We start from the raw sequence: 16,720 nt of genomic DNA, 5'->3' as shown, positions 1-16,720 counted from the left end.
TTTCTGTGTGACTGGGGAATGTGGTCACTCCACAATCACACTTTTTTTTAATATAGCTTATGGCAGGTGTTTAAAGTAAAGAAATTACCTAATGAGTCACAACATACAGTTAACATTGTTTACCTGAAGGAGTTATATAAAATCATGGTGATGGGTTAAAGAGTTCATGGTTTACAAAGTGCAGGCTACTTACAAAATAACTAGTGGCAAGAGCAGACACCACCCACACATATAAACATTTTATTTAGACTTCAAAAAGATTCAGTCATACAAGGCTTGCATCATCAGCATGTGGACAGCCTGCCCAGTCCTTGCAAATATAAGACTGTGTAGAGAACACAAGGGACAGCAACTTGCTACCTTCAATAAACTTTATTTTTCTAACAGGTTTCAGAGAACTGTGTCTTTCCATGTGCATGTTGTGCCCCGAGGAAGGAGGCACTAAATGCGTTTGCAATGATTAAAGGGACCAAGCTTCCATCTTGACTCTGATTTATTTGCCATTCATTTATTTTTGCTTAATGGAAGCTTGATGTAATGAAATAGTGAAGTTGTAGTAAAATGAATTAGAAAATGTGCTTAAAACTGATTAGCATGTTGGATGACTGTGTGTATTAATTTGATGCTAGAGGTAATAATATTACACAAATAATATTTAGAGCAACTATCTTAATTTATTTTTTTTTCCATTATTATTATTAAAGTAATCCCATTTAATGGGCATCAGATTTAACAAGTAGAGCAGCTGTTGATTTATTCCCACACTCCAATGACATATAGGCTTATGCAAGTATATCAGTATATTTATAAAAAAAAAAAAAAACCTGCAAATGTAGAGGGCTTTACAAACCAGAGAGGTTGATAAATAATCTCACTGAGGTTATTGATCATTGAGGTGATAAACAATAATAAAAAAAAGATTAGCAATGGATTTGTCAGCTTTGCCAAAGTCATCTTTGACTAATTTCAGCTTGGAGGTCAATGTTAGGATATTGACAAATGCAATCTGATTAGACCTCCATACGACACTTGGCTGCATCTCACCAGAAGTTGCCAGGAAACAACATGGTTAATTAAACATCATATACCACACTTTCAATATAGCATTACACTTATATACCAGTATGGGCTTTGATATTTGCTTACCTTAAAAAACAGTTTGATATAAAGCAGGTGTGTCCTGTGTAATGCATTATTTTATCTGAATGACAGATTTTCAAGGGCCAAGCGGTCTTGCCCTCTGTTGCCTCCTCCAGAGTAAATGAGCATAAGTTATGTATGGGATTGTTTTCAATAAAAACACTATGTATCCCATAAACATAAGAGCAAGTGTGTGTGTGTGTGTGTGTGTGTGTGTGTATGTGTGTGTGTCTGTGGCTCTAGCATGTATAACATCTGTAGCCTGGATTTCCTCAACCTCTCACAAAGTCTTAAGTTGATAAAATTCACTGTGGCTCATAAAAATGTCTGCAGCTCTGGTTCCCAAATCTTAAAACCAAACACAATGTAATGTCTGCACAGTGTTTCTCATTTGATTCTCAAATTATTCAATATTTGACAGTGGTTTTGTTTTATGCTATACCAGCATGTGCTCTAGTGAATACTACTGGCAGGATGAAATCTAACAGTGGAGAGTAAGGAGTCACAGAGAAGGTATCAAAGATGAAAATGGAGGGTTCGCTCCTTTTTGATCTCTCTTGGCTATCTCTTTCTTATTGCTTGCTCTCTGAACCCTGCACCACCAATTTTAAGTCTAGTACCGTGATCATCATCCTGATAGCTGACGCAGTACCAGTTTTCTTCTCTACATTTTCTTGCTGCACAGACTGTGGTGCAAAAAAAAAAAAAAAAATGTAACCTTTAAACCTGCAATTTTATGATTTGTTTTGATTTATTGTCATTAGGGACACTGAGAGAAATCAACGCTTTTAAGGCAACAGCAGGAGCTAAGAATCCAACCTTTTGCACTTTTGTGTGACTGACAATTTTTCTAACCCTATCAGAGCTGCTCAACCTCTGTTTCACCCAGCTCCTCTGCCACTTCACTAATTCTCCTAATCTGCTTCATGTCCGTCTGTCTTTTCGTATCTGCCCTCTCCTTATTCTCAGCAATGCCTTTCCTCTTTCTCCTTCTCCTGTCTTCCTTCTCACAGAGGCACAGGATGAGTGGAGGAGATTAAAATGGAGGTTACACAATCCTTTTAGCTGGTTTTAATGTCTGCCCCTCACGAGTGATATGTTCTGCACGTACATCAACAGGATTAGAGTGTCAGAACATCCAAGAACTGATGAACCGCTGCATCCATCCTTACACACACTCACACATCATCCTGGTGCACATAAAGCCCCTGTCAGAATGCAGTACCTCTTAACAGGTTGTATGCATTTTTAGTGCACATGTACCAACATTCCTGTTGTCACTGTATTTTCTCGACAGTCTTCAATTCCTCCTGCTTTCTTGCATTACACAAAATACACAAGAAAAGTATACCTTAGAACTGACTTAGGCCAAGAGGCCAAAATAGTGTCATAAAAACATGTCTGTAGGTTGACAATGATCTTATACTTTACTTATGAATACATAACAGTTTGTACTGTGAGCATGTGTAGTGGGGTTATTGCTGTGTCACAAGATATGCTGTGATTAAATATAAATGGTTATATTTACAAAATAAAAGTAAATAAATGTCTGATAAAAATCCAGATAGCACAGTTCAATGTGGGGCAAACATTCCTAACATGTCTTACTTAAGGAAGCTGTAGCCATAGCCTGACAGATATATATGCAAAAGGGTAAGGTCTGTTGAGTCTGAGAGAGAAAAAGAACAAGTTTAAGAGTAAAATTTAGACCAACAAATAATCTAACTGGGGGCTTTATCCCATTTAAGTGAGCCCCTATGTTGAGTTAATTGGCTCGCCAAACATAAGATAGGTTTATAGTCCTGCATGCAAAAAAATTTGTTTGCCCTGGGACTTTTTTGAGTAATGATTTCTTTGCAGAAAATGAAATTCAAATAAGGGGAGCTTGGGGAGGATAAGCAAGGAATTTTTGTTTCCTTTATAAGCATTGTGTGGTGTCTTCTGGATGCTAGTGTATTCTGCAAATCTCGTGTGGCATAGTTATGATACTGAGCTAATGCATGTATCCTAATTTGTATGTGCAGGACCTTCATTTTTTATTGGATTTGCTTGGTTGCAGTTCATATCATGTTATTGGCTTTGGTATGTGCTGGCAAAGAGGCACAGGGCCCACTGGACCTCCTGTATGTGTGTGTGTGTGTGTGTGTGTGTGTGTGTGTGTGTGTGTGTGTGTGTGTGATTGTGTGTGTATCTCTTTGTTCGATCTATCTGACCAACTGCTATACGTGAGCTGCACATATTGGTTTTTCTGTGGAGCAGCTGTTTCTCCTGCAGCTTTCTGTCTCTCCTGACAACGGCTCTGTAAGAGTGAAGAGAAGAAGAGAAGGGGGGAGGTGGTGGAGGATAAAGGGGGGAGGTGGATAGAAGCAGAAAGGTATGGGGGTAAGGAGAGGTCAGGGAAAGAGATTGTGAGAAAAGTCAAGGATTTTTTATCTGCTGGGATTGGATGATAGCTGTATTTTTAAGGTTAGCTTTGGGTATTTATTATATTTATATATTTTCAAGTTGGAGCTCTGGGATATTTTAGTCAAAGAAGGCTGGTTTGTATTTGAGCTGAAATGAAAGTTTTTATGCACTGGGAAACATTAAGACTTCTGGATAGCGTAATAGATGCCAGTGCTTATTTTTACTACTTACTCTCAGAATAATTTGTTTTAGTGCGGTCTCAGTCCAAAGTGCCACGGAACAGAGAGGGAACCATAATTCCAACTTCTGCCTCTCTTTTCCATTTTAGTATTTACATATCACTGACACGGTCTGATGAAATACTTACAATATGTTAGGAATAATGGTACGGGCAGTCACTTTAAGACGTAAAGCTGATGGCCTGCCATTTTTTTCTTTTTTAAAATTGAACTTGATTTTCTAGAAAACATTTTGTTGAACGTTTCATTTTTCTCCACTCACTATTGAACCATCTAGAGGAGACCGGTGTACATGAGATACTTCACTGATTAAATCATGCACATGCTATTAATAATGAGTGGAGCTCCAAAATATTAAGACTATTATGGTGGTCAGAGAAGACTTTTGAATGATACTTCAATAGAGAGTTAAATAACTCTAGTATATCACTTTAAGCCTGTGGTAACATTATCACGTTACCTCATCTTTACTGTCTCAAAAACATCTTAATCCATCTCACATTAGTAGAATTCTATTTTCGATAAAGGAGTAGTTCAACATTTTGGGAATCCATAAAGTCTTGCCATCACCCTGAAGTTGCCAGGCAACCAGCTGAGACTCCAGAAAGTCAAGAAATAGTCTAGCACATGACTGGGTTTCCAGTCTTAATGCTAGTGCAGGCCAAGCTAAGTGGCTGCTGGCTGTAGCTTCATATGTAGCACACAGACATGAGAGTGGTATTGATTTTCTCATTTAACTCTCGGCAAGAAAGCGAACAGGCACATTTCCCAAAATGCCAAACTGTTCCTCTACACCTAATATCAAAGAAAAGTCCATATAAAAAGCTTTTCTGACAAAAGGGAATACATTTTGGCAAGTGAGGACTGTTCTACTTAATATGAGTGTACTGTTGAAAGACAGGGGCCCTCCATTCAATTTTCTCACAAAGAAAACTATATTTATTATACAGTCAGCAGCTAATTATGCTCATCAAGCACAGACCCTGCTGACTGTAAAAATGTGATCCCATTCTTCATATTTAAGTCCCAGAGCCAGCAGTGATTTACATGTCATGGCATGTTTCCCTGCTTTCATTTGTGTTCTTCTTTTGAAGACTCTGATAAATTACAAAATATGTGAAAATATCTAACACATCAAACTAACGATTCCAAAGCGTTTTGCACTATTCTTCCTAAAAATCATCAAGTCAGGCATTGGGATAAGCTGATTGCTAATTGTATTTCTCCACTATAATATGAGTTGGAAGCAGAAACTTGCACAGCTGTTGTCTGCTCTTGGCAAGTCTTTGCCATAACAGATATTAAACCATCAGTGTCTTACAGTGGTCTTGATGTTGACTTTGGGACATTCAGCCTGATGATTGGTGTGCCAAAATAGCAGTACAGCTGGATCTGCAGTATGTGAAAGCACTTTGGATACAAAATGGAGTAACAAGGGAGGGGTTAGTTTTGAATGTGGTGACAAGAGGTGCCTCTGGCTGTCTCATGTCTTGATGTAGAGTGATAAGGTTACTGTGTGTGCCCCATCCCGCCCCTATCTGTGGGGTTAGATTGTCTTCCCCTTTGGTCCAGTCGGACTCTGCGGCGAGGATTATTGGAGCTCGGCTGCAGCGGGCCTTTCAAGCTCTGGCTCAGGCTCCAGAGGACTAACAACAAGTCAGACACTGTCAGATCCAGGGTAGGGAGGCCAAGGGCTGATGCTTTGAAGTGGGCTATGAGATTCTCATCTGGAGGGATCAGATGGAGGGAGAAAAGAAGACAGCGCGAGGTGCAAAGCTCCTGCTAAACAGGCAAGCTGGGTTGGCTTCAGGAGCTGAGGAGGTGGGTTTCACTGTTAGAAGCCTGAGCCTATAGTACATGCAATGAATGGCTTTGACTCAATTAAATCCTGTGAAATTCACGTGTACATTTTTACACTCCTGAAATAAACAAGTACAACTTGAGAATAACAAGGGAGACATGTTATCGCGCAAAGCCTTAAAATACAGCAAAGTAAAAGCTTTAGCTGAAGTTTTTGAAGTCAACAGGGAGATACAGGAGCAATATTAATGATCCTGCAATCAAAGCACGCTGAGGAAAAAAAAATGTCTATGTTTTTCTAGCGCAGGTAAGAAAGTGAGTTTAATTAGTGGTGATTGTCCTCTGCATAATTCTTCAAACGTCCTCAAAATCAGGGCAGCCATGTGAGGATGTCTACGTTTTATTAATCAGCCTGCTGTGTTTAAAAATGTATGTTTTTCCTCAGTGGAGCCGGGTTTCGCAAATGCCACTAACTCAAGGGATTTAAGGCCAGACACCGATGTCAGCAGCATCACTCCTAGGAAGTAGACTGTCAGGATATGTTTACAGATAAGCCGAAATTATATGAATTATGTAGATGACAAGAGAAGACACTAATGCAAGAAAACAGGAGGAATTGAAGACTGTTGAGAAACTGGAAAGAAGAAAACAATCTCGGCATAGTTTAGGTTTCGAGAAACAGATTACTTACATTTGTCTCTGCTTGTATGGTTTTTACTTGGGCATGCATAATTTCCTATTATAACGTAATAAGCAGATACATTTTTCCTTCTGAGAATATAAACAGTCAGTTTTACGAAACACATGTTCCGGATTATTTGTGTGCTTACCCAGCACAATAGTGTAACATGCAAAAACCAGCCAACTTTGCCTTGTTCACACACATAAACATGCACATTTATGAGAAAGTTCATCGCTAACCTTCATAAGCTTTCTCAGCTTTTAAGCTTATCTCTTCTAGCTTTATTTCTTACACTGACTAAGGCTATCACCAAAAATAGATCTTTACCAAAGGGGCTTGAGGAAATAGTCCAGGCTTTCAAATGGAGACATTTGGACCTCACAAGATAGTAAAAACAGATGTGTAATCTGATTGCTATTGGAATTATAAGATAGTATCAGTCGATCAATCAACATGCACACTCACACACACATGCGCGTACACGCACACACACACACTGTACAGGCAGTTGTGATGGTCTCACTTTCTTCCTGTCTGAAGTAACCTCAACCATGTTTTTGTGTCCCACGAGGAATGCCTTTTATCATGTGACATGGTGGTGTTGGCGGCAGCAGCGGGGAGGTGGGTGGGGGGCGTCAGACAGCTGTTTCCCATCAGCACTCAGTCGACTGCAGTCAGCCAGTCGCAAACCCTGCTCAGAGGATCAGAGGGGCAGAGCAGCAAAGTGGAGCTCAAAGAGATGCGGGGGCCAAAATACCTCCAATTAGAAGGTCATCCCAATTTGTTCTCCCACATCCACGGCGCTCGTCAGGCATCTCGGGCCCGCTTGCCCAGTGTTATGTACAAATCTGTAGCCAGAGGTGAACGGGTTGCCGCCATCTGGGAGTGATTATGCCTTTTCCTCAATGTTTCCTGTCTTTTCACCCCAACCCAGCTCTACTGAATTCTAGCTGTTCTACTAGCTCTGTGTTGGCTCAGCTCCCTTGGCTTGTTCAGGTTCTAAGCCCCCCCCTCCTCCTGTAATTCAAGACCAGGAATACTTAACAGCAGTCACTCATGCACAGGCGTCTACATTAGCACATGTTGTTCACCTCATCAGGAGCAGGAATCTGGTCAGTTTTATGGAATAAAAGGCCTTTTTCATTCATGATGTACAGCGTTCTCTTTTACACTTCCACTTCCTTGTTATTCATATCTATCCTCTGCTGTAATCTTGCAAATTACTTTTCTCTAAAATTATCTTTTTGACACATTTAAGATTTTAGAATCTCCTGCTCATGCCGTTTGGAGCTTGAGGCTGTACAGTGAAGATCTTTATATACAGTCTTTGGTGGAGACAGGAAGGAGCTGCCTGTGACCGCTAGAAATCACACTCTTCTGCTTGGCTTCTTGGGGTGGATGAGAGTTTGCTTTGTCTCCAGCCTCTGGCTGCAAGCTCTTTTTTTTGTGCGCAGCCTGCTCGTTGTGGAAAGATGATAAATTGCTGTGGTAGCTTTCTGCTGCCTGCTAGGGGAGCCGTCTGGATCTCACCTTTCTGCAGTGCTCTGTAGCAGTGTATCTTCTCGCCTTACTGTCAGCCAGTAGGACAGCCAGTCTTCTCAGCAGCAAGTCTCAATAGACCTTATCCCCTGTTTGAGTAAGGGAGAGATCCTTGGAGTTTGTCATATATATTACAGTTCTGTATGAATGAATTACTGTTAGATAGACTGACAGAGAGGCGTATAGATAAACAGAATATTAACAACTCATCAAAAAGAAGGCATTTTGGGTTTGTGTGCTGGTCTTAAATGTGTAATGGACAGAGCAAGAAAATAAAACCTTTATTATTTGGTATTATGTGTTGTTATTCAAGTGGAACTTTTAAGGTTGGATTTTTGACATTAAGTACATAGTATCCTGCTGTTTAAGTGGTTTAACTCTTGAGAAAATTGTTGCTAGGTGACTAACAATAAAAACTGATCAAGGCCTTGTTCCTCTCACAAAAGTGGTGATAATTTTGTGTTTTGTGCATTTCACTGCCATGCTAGGAACAACAAAGTGATGGGCAGTAAAATCATAAAATAATAAATAATTATTTCCACGGGTTCTGAAATTACAAAAAACAAAAAACAACAGCATAAATTATGTCACAGCCTCTGAAATTAGAGCTATAAAATTCCCCACTTGTGAAAACTGTGAATACCACATCAGTAAGACATGGAAATGAACTCTTCATGTTGACAGAATAAATACAACTCCACTTGAAGGCACCAATATAAGCAAATATTATGCTTTGCCATTGTCAAATCATGGTCACACATCATTAAGCTCCACTTTGTTCTGCTTTTCTGTGTCTTTTCCAGTTTTACGTGATGACTTCAGACAGAACCCTGTAGATGTTATGGTTGCGGTTGGTGAGCCCGCAGTGCTTGAGTGCCAACCACCCCGTGGGCACCCTGAACCCACAATCTCCTGGAGGAAAGATGGAGGCAATTTAGATGACAGAGATGAACGCATCACAGTAAGAGATGCCATTATAAGCTTGAACATTACACATTATTCTGAAAAGGGCTGCAACTAATCATGTTTTTTTGATTTTCTTATTTATTATTGGATAATCTATTGTAGTGTTTTTTCCAGTTAATTGTCTAGTTAATGAAATGTCAGAATATAGTGACAAATGCTCATCACAAGTTAATAGAGCTCAAGGTGACATTCAGAGTTCTTATGTCAAACCAGCAGTCTAAAACAGAAAGGTATGCAATTTGAAATGATATAAAAAGGACAGAAGCAGCAAGTCCTCAAATATGAGAGGCTGGAACCAGTGATTTTTTTTGGCATTGTTGCTTGATATATGACTAAAAATATGAACTGATTATAATTTTTTCTGATTAATTGTCTCTCAGGCTATCCATTTATTTGTCTATTAACTATCACATCTATTATTCTGACCATTAAAGGTACTACATATTAGTTTTTGCTATATTATTACTGTTAGCATTAACAACTGTTTGCATACCAGTCTATAAGACATGTTAAAAGTTCAGCATCAGACTTCATTCTTTTACTCACCAAGAGCTGTCTCAGCTGTGGAAAGCATCTCTGGTGTTAAATATTTCTATCACTTCTTTTCTTCTACTGAAGTTAGCATGCTAACCAGCTAGGCCTGGCCTGTCTCATAACAGTGAGTCACTGTAGCATCCAGTCTGCCCTGAGTTCAACATGAGAGTGTGTAGTAGTAGCACTGACCAGAGGACATATTCTGACTTCTTGTCTTATAAATGCAAGAATGCTGCTTGGTTGGTGCTAACAATGGCTACCTAACGTTTGCAAAAAGTTACATATATAGCACCTTTAATGACAATTTTTTAAATTTTTTCCTCATGTAAGACATAATATTGACTACCGCATGATACATCCACATAAAAAACATATGAGGTTCTCATATGAATATGAGTTGTTTGGTGTAAATCTTAACATCATCTTAATCCCTGCCCATGCAGAACTGAAACTGCCAGGAAATAGGAAAATGCTGACTATAAAATAATTAATCAGAAAAAAGTGATGCATGTAATGCTGTTTCACATGACTCATGGCAACAATACACGATACCAGTACCTATATACCAATACACAATACTAGAAAAAAGCAATGAGCTGAGAGTAGTAAGGGTAGCATTGTATTAATCTGATATAGAAAGCTATCATATGCAAGCAGTGAGTTTTGTATAAACTGAACTGATTTTGTGCCTGATGGGTTGTGGCTTCTCATTCCTTTAACCCAGGCATATGACCAGGTTTGAGCAACTCGCAATATTATTTTGTGTATGTATGTGTGTGTGTGTATGTGTGTGTGTGTGTGTGTGTGTGTGTGTGTGTGTAAGCCTGTGTTGGTTTGTTTATATGAATGTCTGTGCGTGCTCCCAGGGACACACCGGAAAAGATTCAAAGACTATGTTAGTGCGAAGTGACAGGTAGAGTCTCTCTAGGGGACTGTGATGGACAGAGCAGCTATCTCTGATTTAAGGAGAGGCATGGATCAGAGCTTGGGGGTAGGCTCCTCTGAGGGAAATACAAAGGCAGCTTTTTGCTTTGTACTTTCTGCGTGCCTGTCTTTGTCCTCCCCAATCATCTTTTCTATATGGAAATATGTCTTTGCCATGAGAGTTCACTCAAAGACATCACTTACTGTACAAAGACCAAAGGAGTCCACTATGAGGGATTCATGGCTACTTTCAGGCCTTTTGAGTGTTTCCCTTGTGGTCTGGACCATAATTTATTAATACTAATATGTACATAAAGTTGTGAGTTAATTCTTAAGGACAATTTTTAGAATGTTCTCATATACATACATACAAGTGTGATTTACAGATTTTAATTAATAAGTAAAGTGTCTTTACTCAGCAGGATGCATGTAAATTACAAGCAGCTTGAGACTGCGTGTGCCTTTAGGGCATCTAAGGCTATGTGAAGAAGAAAGGGAATATACTGAAACAGAGCAGAGATGAAAGTTGAGGTTTCAGTGTCCGAGATGGAGGATAGACAAACCACATTTGGATTTCTTAGCAATGGAATTGCTGCTAAAAACGAGGATTGGTCAGTGAAGGAAATAAAAAAGCGCTTGGTTTGCTCTTTAATCAGCTGCTAAAGTTACTATAGTGCAGCAGTATTTACAGCAAACAGCAAAAAGTTGCAGAACAGAAGTATAGCGTGAGTCAAAGCCATTGGTTAGAGCAGGATCATCTTTGCAGTCCTCGAGGAATACTTTACTGGCATCATTACACCGCCACAGAATTTGATATTGGTTCATCAAGGAACAATTATTACAAAGACTCAGCAGGCTGAGTGCCCATGGATGCCCTGTGAATTTAAGACACAAATCTCTTAATCCGGGATTCAAGTGGATAACCTCAATCACCTGGATTTAATATGCATTTGATGAAAATATTAGTGCCCACTCTTTGAAATGGAAAGCTACAGAATGGCAAAGCTTATGAGCCAATAATAGATATATCCACTGACATTCAAGTAATTAGAAAAAAGTATTTAACTGTCATAAATTCCCTTTCTTCATATTTGCTGTTATGTCATGTTTATTAACAACTGTGCTTTAATTCAATTAAATTCTCATATCCATCATGTGCACATAAGCCACACAAAAATTAGAAACTATATTTAAAAAATTGAATGAGCTAAATTCATGAATTATATCTTAATATGTGTTTCTTTTTCTTTTTTTATCAAAAAAATAAATACTGTTACTGTCTGCCAAAATAGCTAGGATTCCTACATAGATGTCAGATATCATTCATGGCTCATTCATGACAGTATAAACACTCTTGTTATTGTATGCAATCATACATCATTTTTTAGTCCTATATAAAACCCTTTGCATTGGCTCTAATATAAATCTAAACATCCAAACCTAATCCATTACATACTGACAAGAATGGCTGAATCTGCAATACTGGTTCCCAAATTCCCCCCACTTTCTCCATGTGATTACTAGTGGTTGGCATTGTGTACGAAAAGTACACACAACCACAAGTCACACCACTGTTTGCTAAATCTTCCTCTTAAAACCACATCATTTGCAATAGATCTGGAATGTCAGCCGTAGTTAGGCCATTCGTAGTTGTTATTTATCTGGTGGACAGTGTGAGCTGCTTGCGGTGGAAGGTTAGCCCGGAGGAGGCTACACTAATAAATGAAAGGCTGTTGGTTTCATCCCTGCAGCAGCAATTTAATGATGTATTCCATCTGTGAGCTGGTGCCCACCAAGCAAGGTGCTGTCTAGCATGACACTGAATCCCCTGCCTCTTTTATGGACATGGCACTGTAGGCGGCCTTGACCTCTGGCCTCTTTTAAGAAATGACAGAAGTGTGTGATTATGGGCTGTGTGTATCTTAAATCATAATAAGTGGCCTTAAAGTTTAATTGAAGTTGATGCCTGGGAGAAGGCTTTAGATGTTAGGGTGTAGGGGATGGCCTCATGTTTGTTTTGAGATCTTCAGATCAGTATAGTTACACATCTGCTCACTGCTGCTGTGGCATCACCTCTAACACTGGGTATCTGCAGACTATCAATACAGCAGCTCACATTCAAAGCACCATAAAGACAGCTACCACAGTCTGTGGGGGCGTATGGTGGATAGGATATGAAAAGACTGAAAACAGCATGAAGTGTATATATCCTCCACCTCTTTGTTGTGTGTGTGTGTGTGAGTGTGTCTGTATGTGTGGGTGTGCAAACACCAGTGTAGAGAAGCTAAAAAGTTTGCGAAAGGCAAAGTATGCTGAGTGAACATCTGAGGAATGAATCTACAAAGACGCAATGTCTTTGTTCCCGGGGTTCTGTGCTAATATGGCACTAGATATGAATTATGTAATTTTATAATAGGTGACCTTCTGTGCTTCTTGACAGGCAGAGCAAATTCTGTTCCTTAGATAAGGAGATGCATACAAATGCACACAGACATATACAACACAACTTGCCATTATGCCATCAAGTGCATAAAAATGTACTGTATATTTTCAAATGAATCATTTAATCATTTGACATTTTCTCACTTTTTTATGCAGATTATTTACACTCATTATGAATGGGCCACACTCACTCAGTAACTCGCAAACACATACAGCACACATAAGGGTAGTTAGGTCTTACGCAAATACAGCTGTGCAAATATGTTTTGTGCTTTCTTTTAGATCCGCAGTGGCAAGCTGATGATCACCAACACCAGGAAGAGCGATGCAGGGAAATACATCTGTGTAGGAACCAACATGGTTGGCGAGAGGGAGAGCGAGATCGCTGAACTCACTGTTCTGGGTAAAATCTGCAGCTTCGTGATTGCATTGTACTGTGTTCCAGTGCTTGAGTTAGTCTAAGTACCCTGTCAGTTCTCTGTGGTTTAGTTTGCCAGTGTGCGGTCTTTGTCACTGGGGTATAATAACCCATTAATTACGCTGATTATTCTGGACTGCCATTCGATCTGCCAGCTGTGAAGAGGTTTCCAACCAAACATGTGCTGAACATCTACCGCTGATGCATCCGGTGCTACAGCCTCTCAAACCTTTCAATATGAGAACTCCCCACGCTACTGCCGACACCTCCCACCCTGAATGCCTGCTTCCAGCCTCTATTCTCCATCCCCCTTTCATGTTCCTAACATTTCCCATCAGAATAGAGCTCTTATCAGTATCACACAGTTCGATGACCTTGGGTAAGGTTGGGAGTATCCAGTAACGTGCCTCATAGAGCTGTTCCAAGGCTGTGAGAATAATCCTGCTGAATGCAGAAACAGGTCAAAATTCGTTATTCTACAGGTTGTGCATAATAAATGACTTTGGAGGCTGTCAGAGGATTTTCACTAGAATGTTACATTTTTCCAGACTCTAATAATTGCAAAAAGTAGTTGACTTTTCATATATTGCTAGATTTTCTGTATTTATTTATTTTTCTTCAAGCATGGTTAGAGTCATAGGAACAGACAGTATTGATAGTTTTTGCCAATCAATCAAAAGTAATTTTCTGTCAACTTGATATATTACTTTAAAGCTCAAAAACAAGATAGCTTAGTTCTATAATCAGCAAGTTTCTTACTTTAAGAGCATGTTACTGTGAAATTATACAGACAAATTGAGACAATACAACATCTATTGTTGCACTTGGTACAGTAAAGTTTACATAAGCTATGGCAACTACACAAAGAGGTTGAAAAAACAATTTTGATATATATTCTTTTAAGAATAGACAAATAAATGATGTAAGCTATGCAAGGATAATAAGGATAGGGACATAGATGGCAGTCACCAGATGATTTATATTGATATTTATACTGCTTGCTATTGTGCTGCCCTCCAGAACGCCCGACCTTTTTAAAGCGGCCCAGCAGCGTGGTGGTGTTGGCAGACGAGAGCGTGGAGTTCCACTGTGTGGTTCAAGGAGACCCTGTTCCCACTATCCGCTGGAGGAAAGATGATTCTGACCTGCCTAAGGGCAGGTACTGCACAAAGAGCCTCTACATGCAGTCATTTACCACGCCAACACGGTGTTTCAACTTTTTCTTTCATCTCTTGATTGCGTGTGTCCGTCCTGCCCTACAGATTTGAAATCCTAGAGGACCATACTTTGATTGTTCGCCAAGTGACCTCTTCGGATGAGGGCTCCTATACATGCGTGGTGGAAAACATGGTTGGGAAGTCTGAGGCATCCGCCACGCTCACTGTGCACGGTCAGTACAACCCGACCCTCACATGTAATGTCCTCCAAACCTAGTACCAACCTCTTTTCAATACAGTATACAGTTCACACACTTTTTTCAGGGCCTAGGATTTCCTTTTCATGGATGAAATCTTTTCAGAGCAGCTACTTATAGCGTTACAGGAGAACTAATCCTATCTTACAGTGTCACAAATTAGTATGCAGTGACTTTTACCTTGCCTTTTATGTGGACCAAGTTTCATCATTGTAACTTACAGGCTGCTGTTTCTCTTAGGACAGTACTGGCAGGCAAAATTATCTCTGGGGTGTTTGTGTTTCTTCCTGGCTGGAGGTTATATAATGACTGCAGCAGTCACCAGTTCCAAATAGCATGCAGTATAGGACATCGCAGCAGTTTGTTTACAGTATCTTTCATAGTAATGTCCTGTTTAAACTGAGGAGAGCATGCAAAGTAAATGTTTACGTGACCATGGAAAATGGATTCATTTGGTCTAAGTCGTCCCACCACAATGACACCCTTTAGTTTTTAAATCAGTCACAGGAAATGAGCAGCAGGACACCTCACATAGTTGCATACACAGACGTATATCTATACACATAAACACACTCATGCACACACAGCAGCAACACAGTGGGTGACACAGACTGCGAGGACAGTAGGACTTAATTAAAGATAGGACAGGGCTGGTTGCATGCTGGGAAATGACATGGTTCCAATTACATTGTCTTCCTCTCCCTCCAAAAACCTGAGAAAACAAGCATCGTGGGGGACCAAAGCTAATTTGGGCACATGAATGGAGAAGGGCAACAATAACTGGCAGATGAGTAGAAGTTGCATTATGGGAGGAAACAGAGACCTTTCTAAATGAATGTTTCATAATTAAATGTAAAAAAAAAACTCTCTGTATTAACCTCCAGCTACCTCAATCATAGCTGTACTCTTAACCACAGAATCATTTTTACTGACTTAGAACATTTGGTTGATATTAAACAGTTGCCATTTGAAACAGATGTAGCAGGCCAAGGAGCTTACTCATTTTAAGGTTTGCACAGGTTCCAAGCAGAGAAATGAAATGGCTCTTCAGCGTTGTACTCATTAAAATGATCTGTAATCTTTCAGACATTAACTTGGGAGAAACTTTTTGATAAATTAAATAAAATTGCCCAAACATGACACATGTCTTTCCAGAGGGGGTGCTTAAGCCCAGCTTTTTCTGCGCGAGACAAAAATCATGTGCTTTACTTTTCTAAAAACATTCTTTGAACACAAAAATGTTGAGCAATAACCGCAGTCATCCTCTCACAGTAGTTCCAAAACCAGCTGGTTAGCTAGCCAGTCATTTCACCATAAATCTAGTTTACAGATGTCAAGATGTACAGTTGCTCCCATCTCAAAATATGTCTTTGTGTAGCAGATTTAAGGAGGAGCAGAGCCCTGCATAGTACCAGCAGCTCCCCCTTCTCCCCTCTTTCCAGACACAATGCTCCTTCCCCAACCCTCACAGGCTTATGTCCTCATTAGGGGATTGTATCTTTGTCTAAATATGCCTCAAGGCTGGCTGGCTATGTAACTCAAACCAGCAATTATATATTCTTTTCACACCTCACAAATCAACAAGCCTGCGGGGTCTAATCAGGGCTAAATAGTGCGCCTTGTCCTTTGACATCTGTGACATGCATTTATGCGTAAAATACATAGATGTGTATTATCTTACTGTGAAATCATCATTTTCTCTTTCTCTCCTTTTTTCCTTGTGTCTCTCCATTTTTTGTGTGTCGAAGAATAACAGTGAGATAAAATGAATCCTCTCATAAAAACCATGTTAGGAGAAAATGATAGAAATATAAGGATATTGATAAAATAAAATGAATAAAAACCCAGTTATTTGTAATGTACTTGTAGACACATTTTTATTTGCACCCCTATATTACTTACTTATATTACTACCATTTACTGTTTTTTTGTATCGTTTCCATTGTGCTCATTCATTCAAGCATGTGCTAGTACTGTTAAGTGCATCATTGCAGTTGCACATCCCTGTATGCACCCTGATCACTCATACACTTTTTTGTGTTTTTCCCTTTTAGTCAACACCGGTAAGTTGTCATCCATCCCTCATCCACCATCAGACAACAACAGGGAAATCATGAGCCCCTGTCGTTGTCCTATCTGCACTGTAATTCCATCCACCAATACAGTATGTAATTCACGTTGCGTGTGGGTAAATGAATAAAAATGTGCTATTTTTT

At 39.6% G+C, this 16,720-nt stretch overlaps 1 protein-coding gene across 3 annotated transcripts in view; it reads left to right on the top strand.

The window, feature by feature from the left end:
- Positions 1 to 16,720, top strand: part of LOC108893730 (roundabout homolog 1) — a 95,526-nt gene that overhangs the window by 63,963 nt on the left and 14,843 nt on the right. For all 3 annotated transcript variants that reach the window (XM_051078457.1, XM_051078456.1, XM_051078458.1), the window contains 4 exons: positions 8,610 to 8,767; positions 12,955 to 13,075; positions 14,111 to 14,249; positions 14,353 to 14,480. In XM_051078457.1, coding sequence (XP_050934414.1) covers positions 8,610 to 8,767; positions 12,955 to 13,075; positions 14,111 to 14,249; positions 14,353 to 14,480 — 546 coding nt within the window. The remainder of the gene's footprint in view (positions 1 to 8,609; positions 8,768 to 12,954; positions 13,076 to 14,110; positions 14,250 to 14,352; positions 14,481 to 16,720) is intronic.

The sequence above is a fragment of the Lates calcarifer genome, linkage group LG20, assembly GCF_001640805.2.
Source record: "Lates calcarifer isolate ASB-BC8 linkage group LG20, TLL_Latcal_v3, whole genome shotgun sequence".
Classification (NCBI taxonomy): Eukaryota; Metazoa; Chordata; class Actinopteri; family Centropomidae; genus Lates; species Lates calcarifer.
The sequence above is the reverse complement of the archived record's forward strand: the minus strand, read 5'-3'. Positions and strand labels throughout refer to the sequence as shown.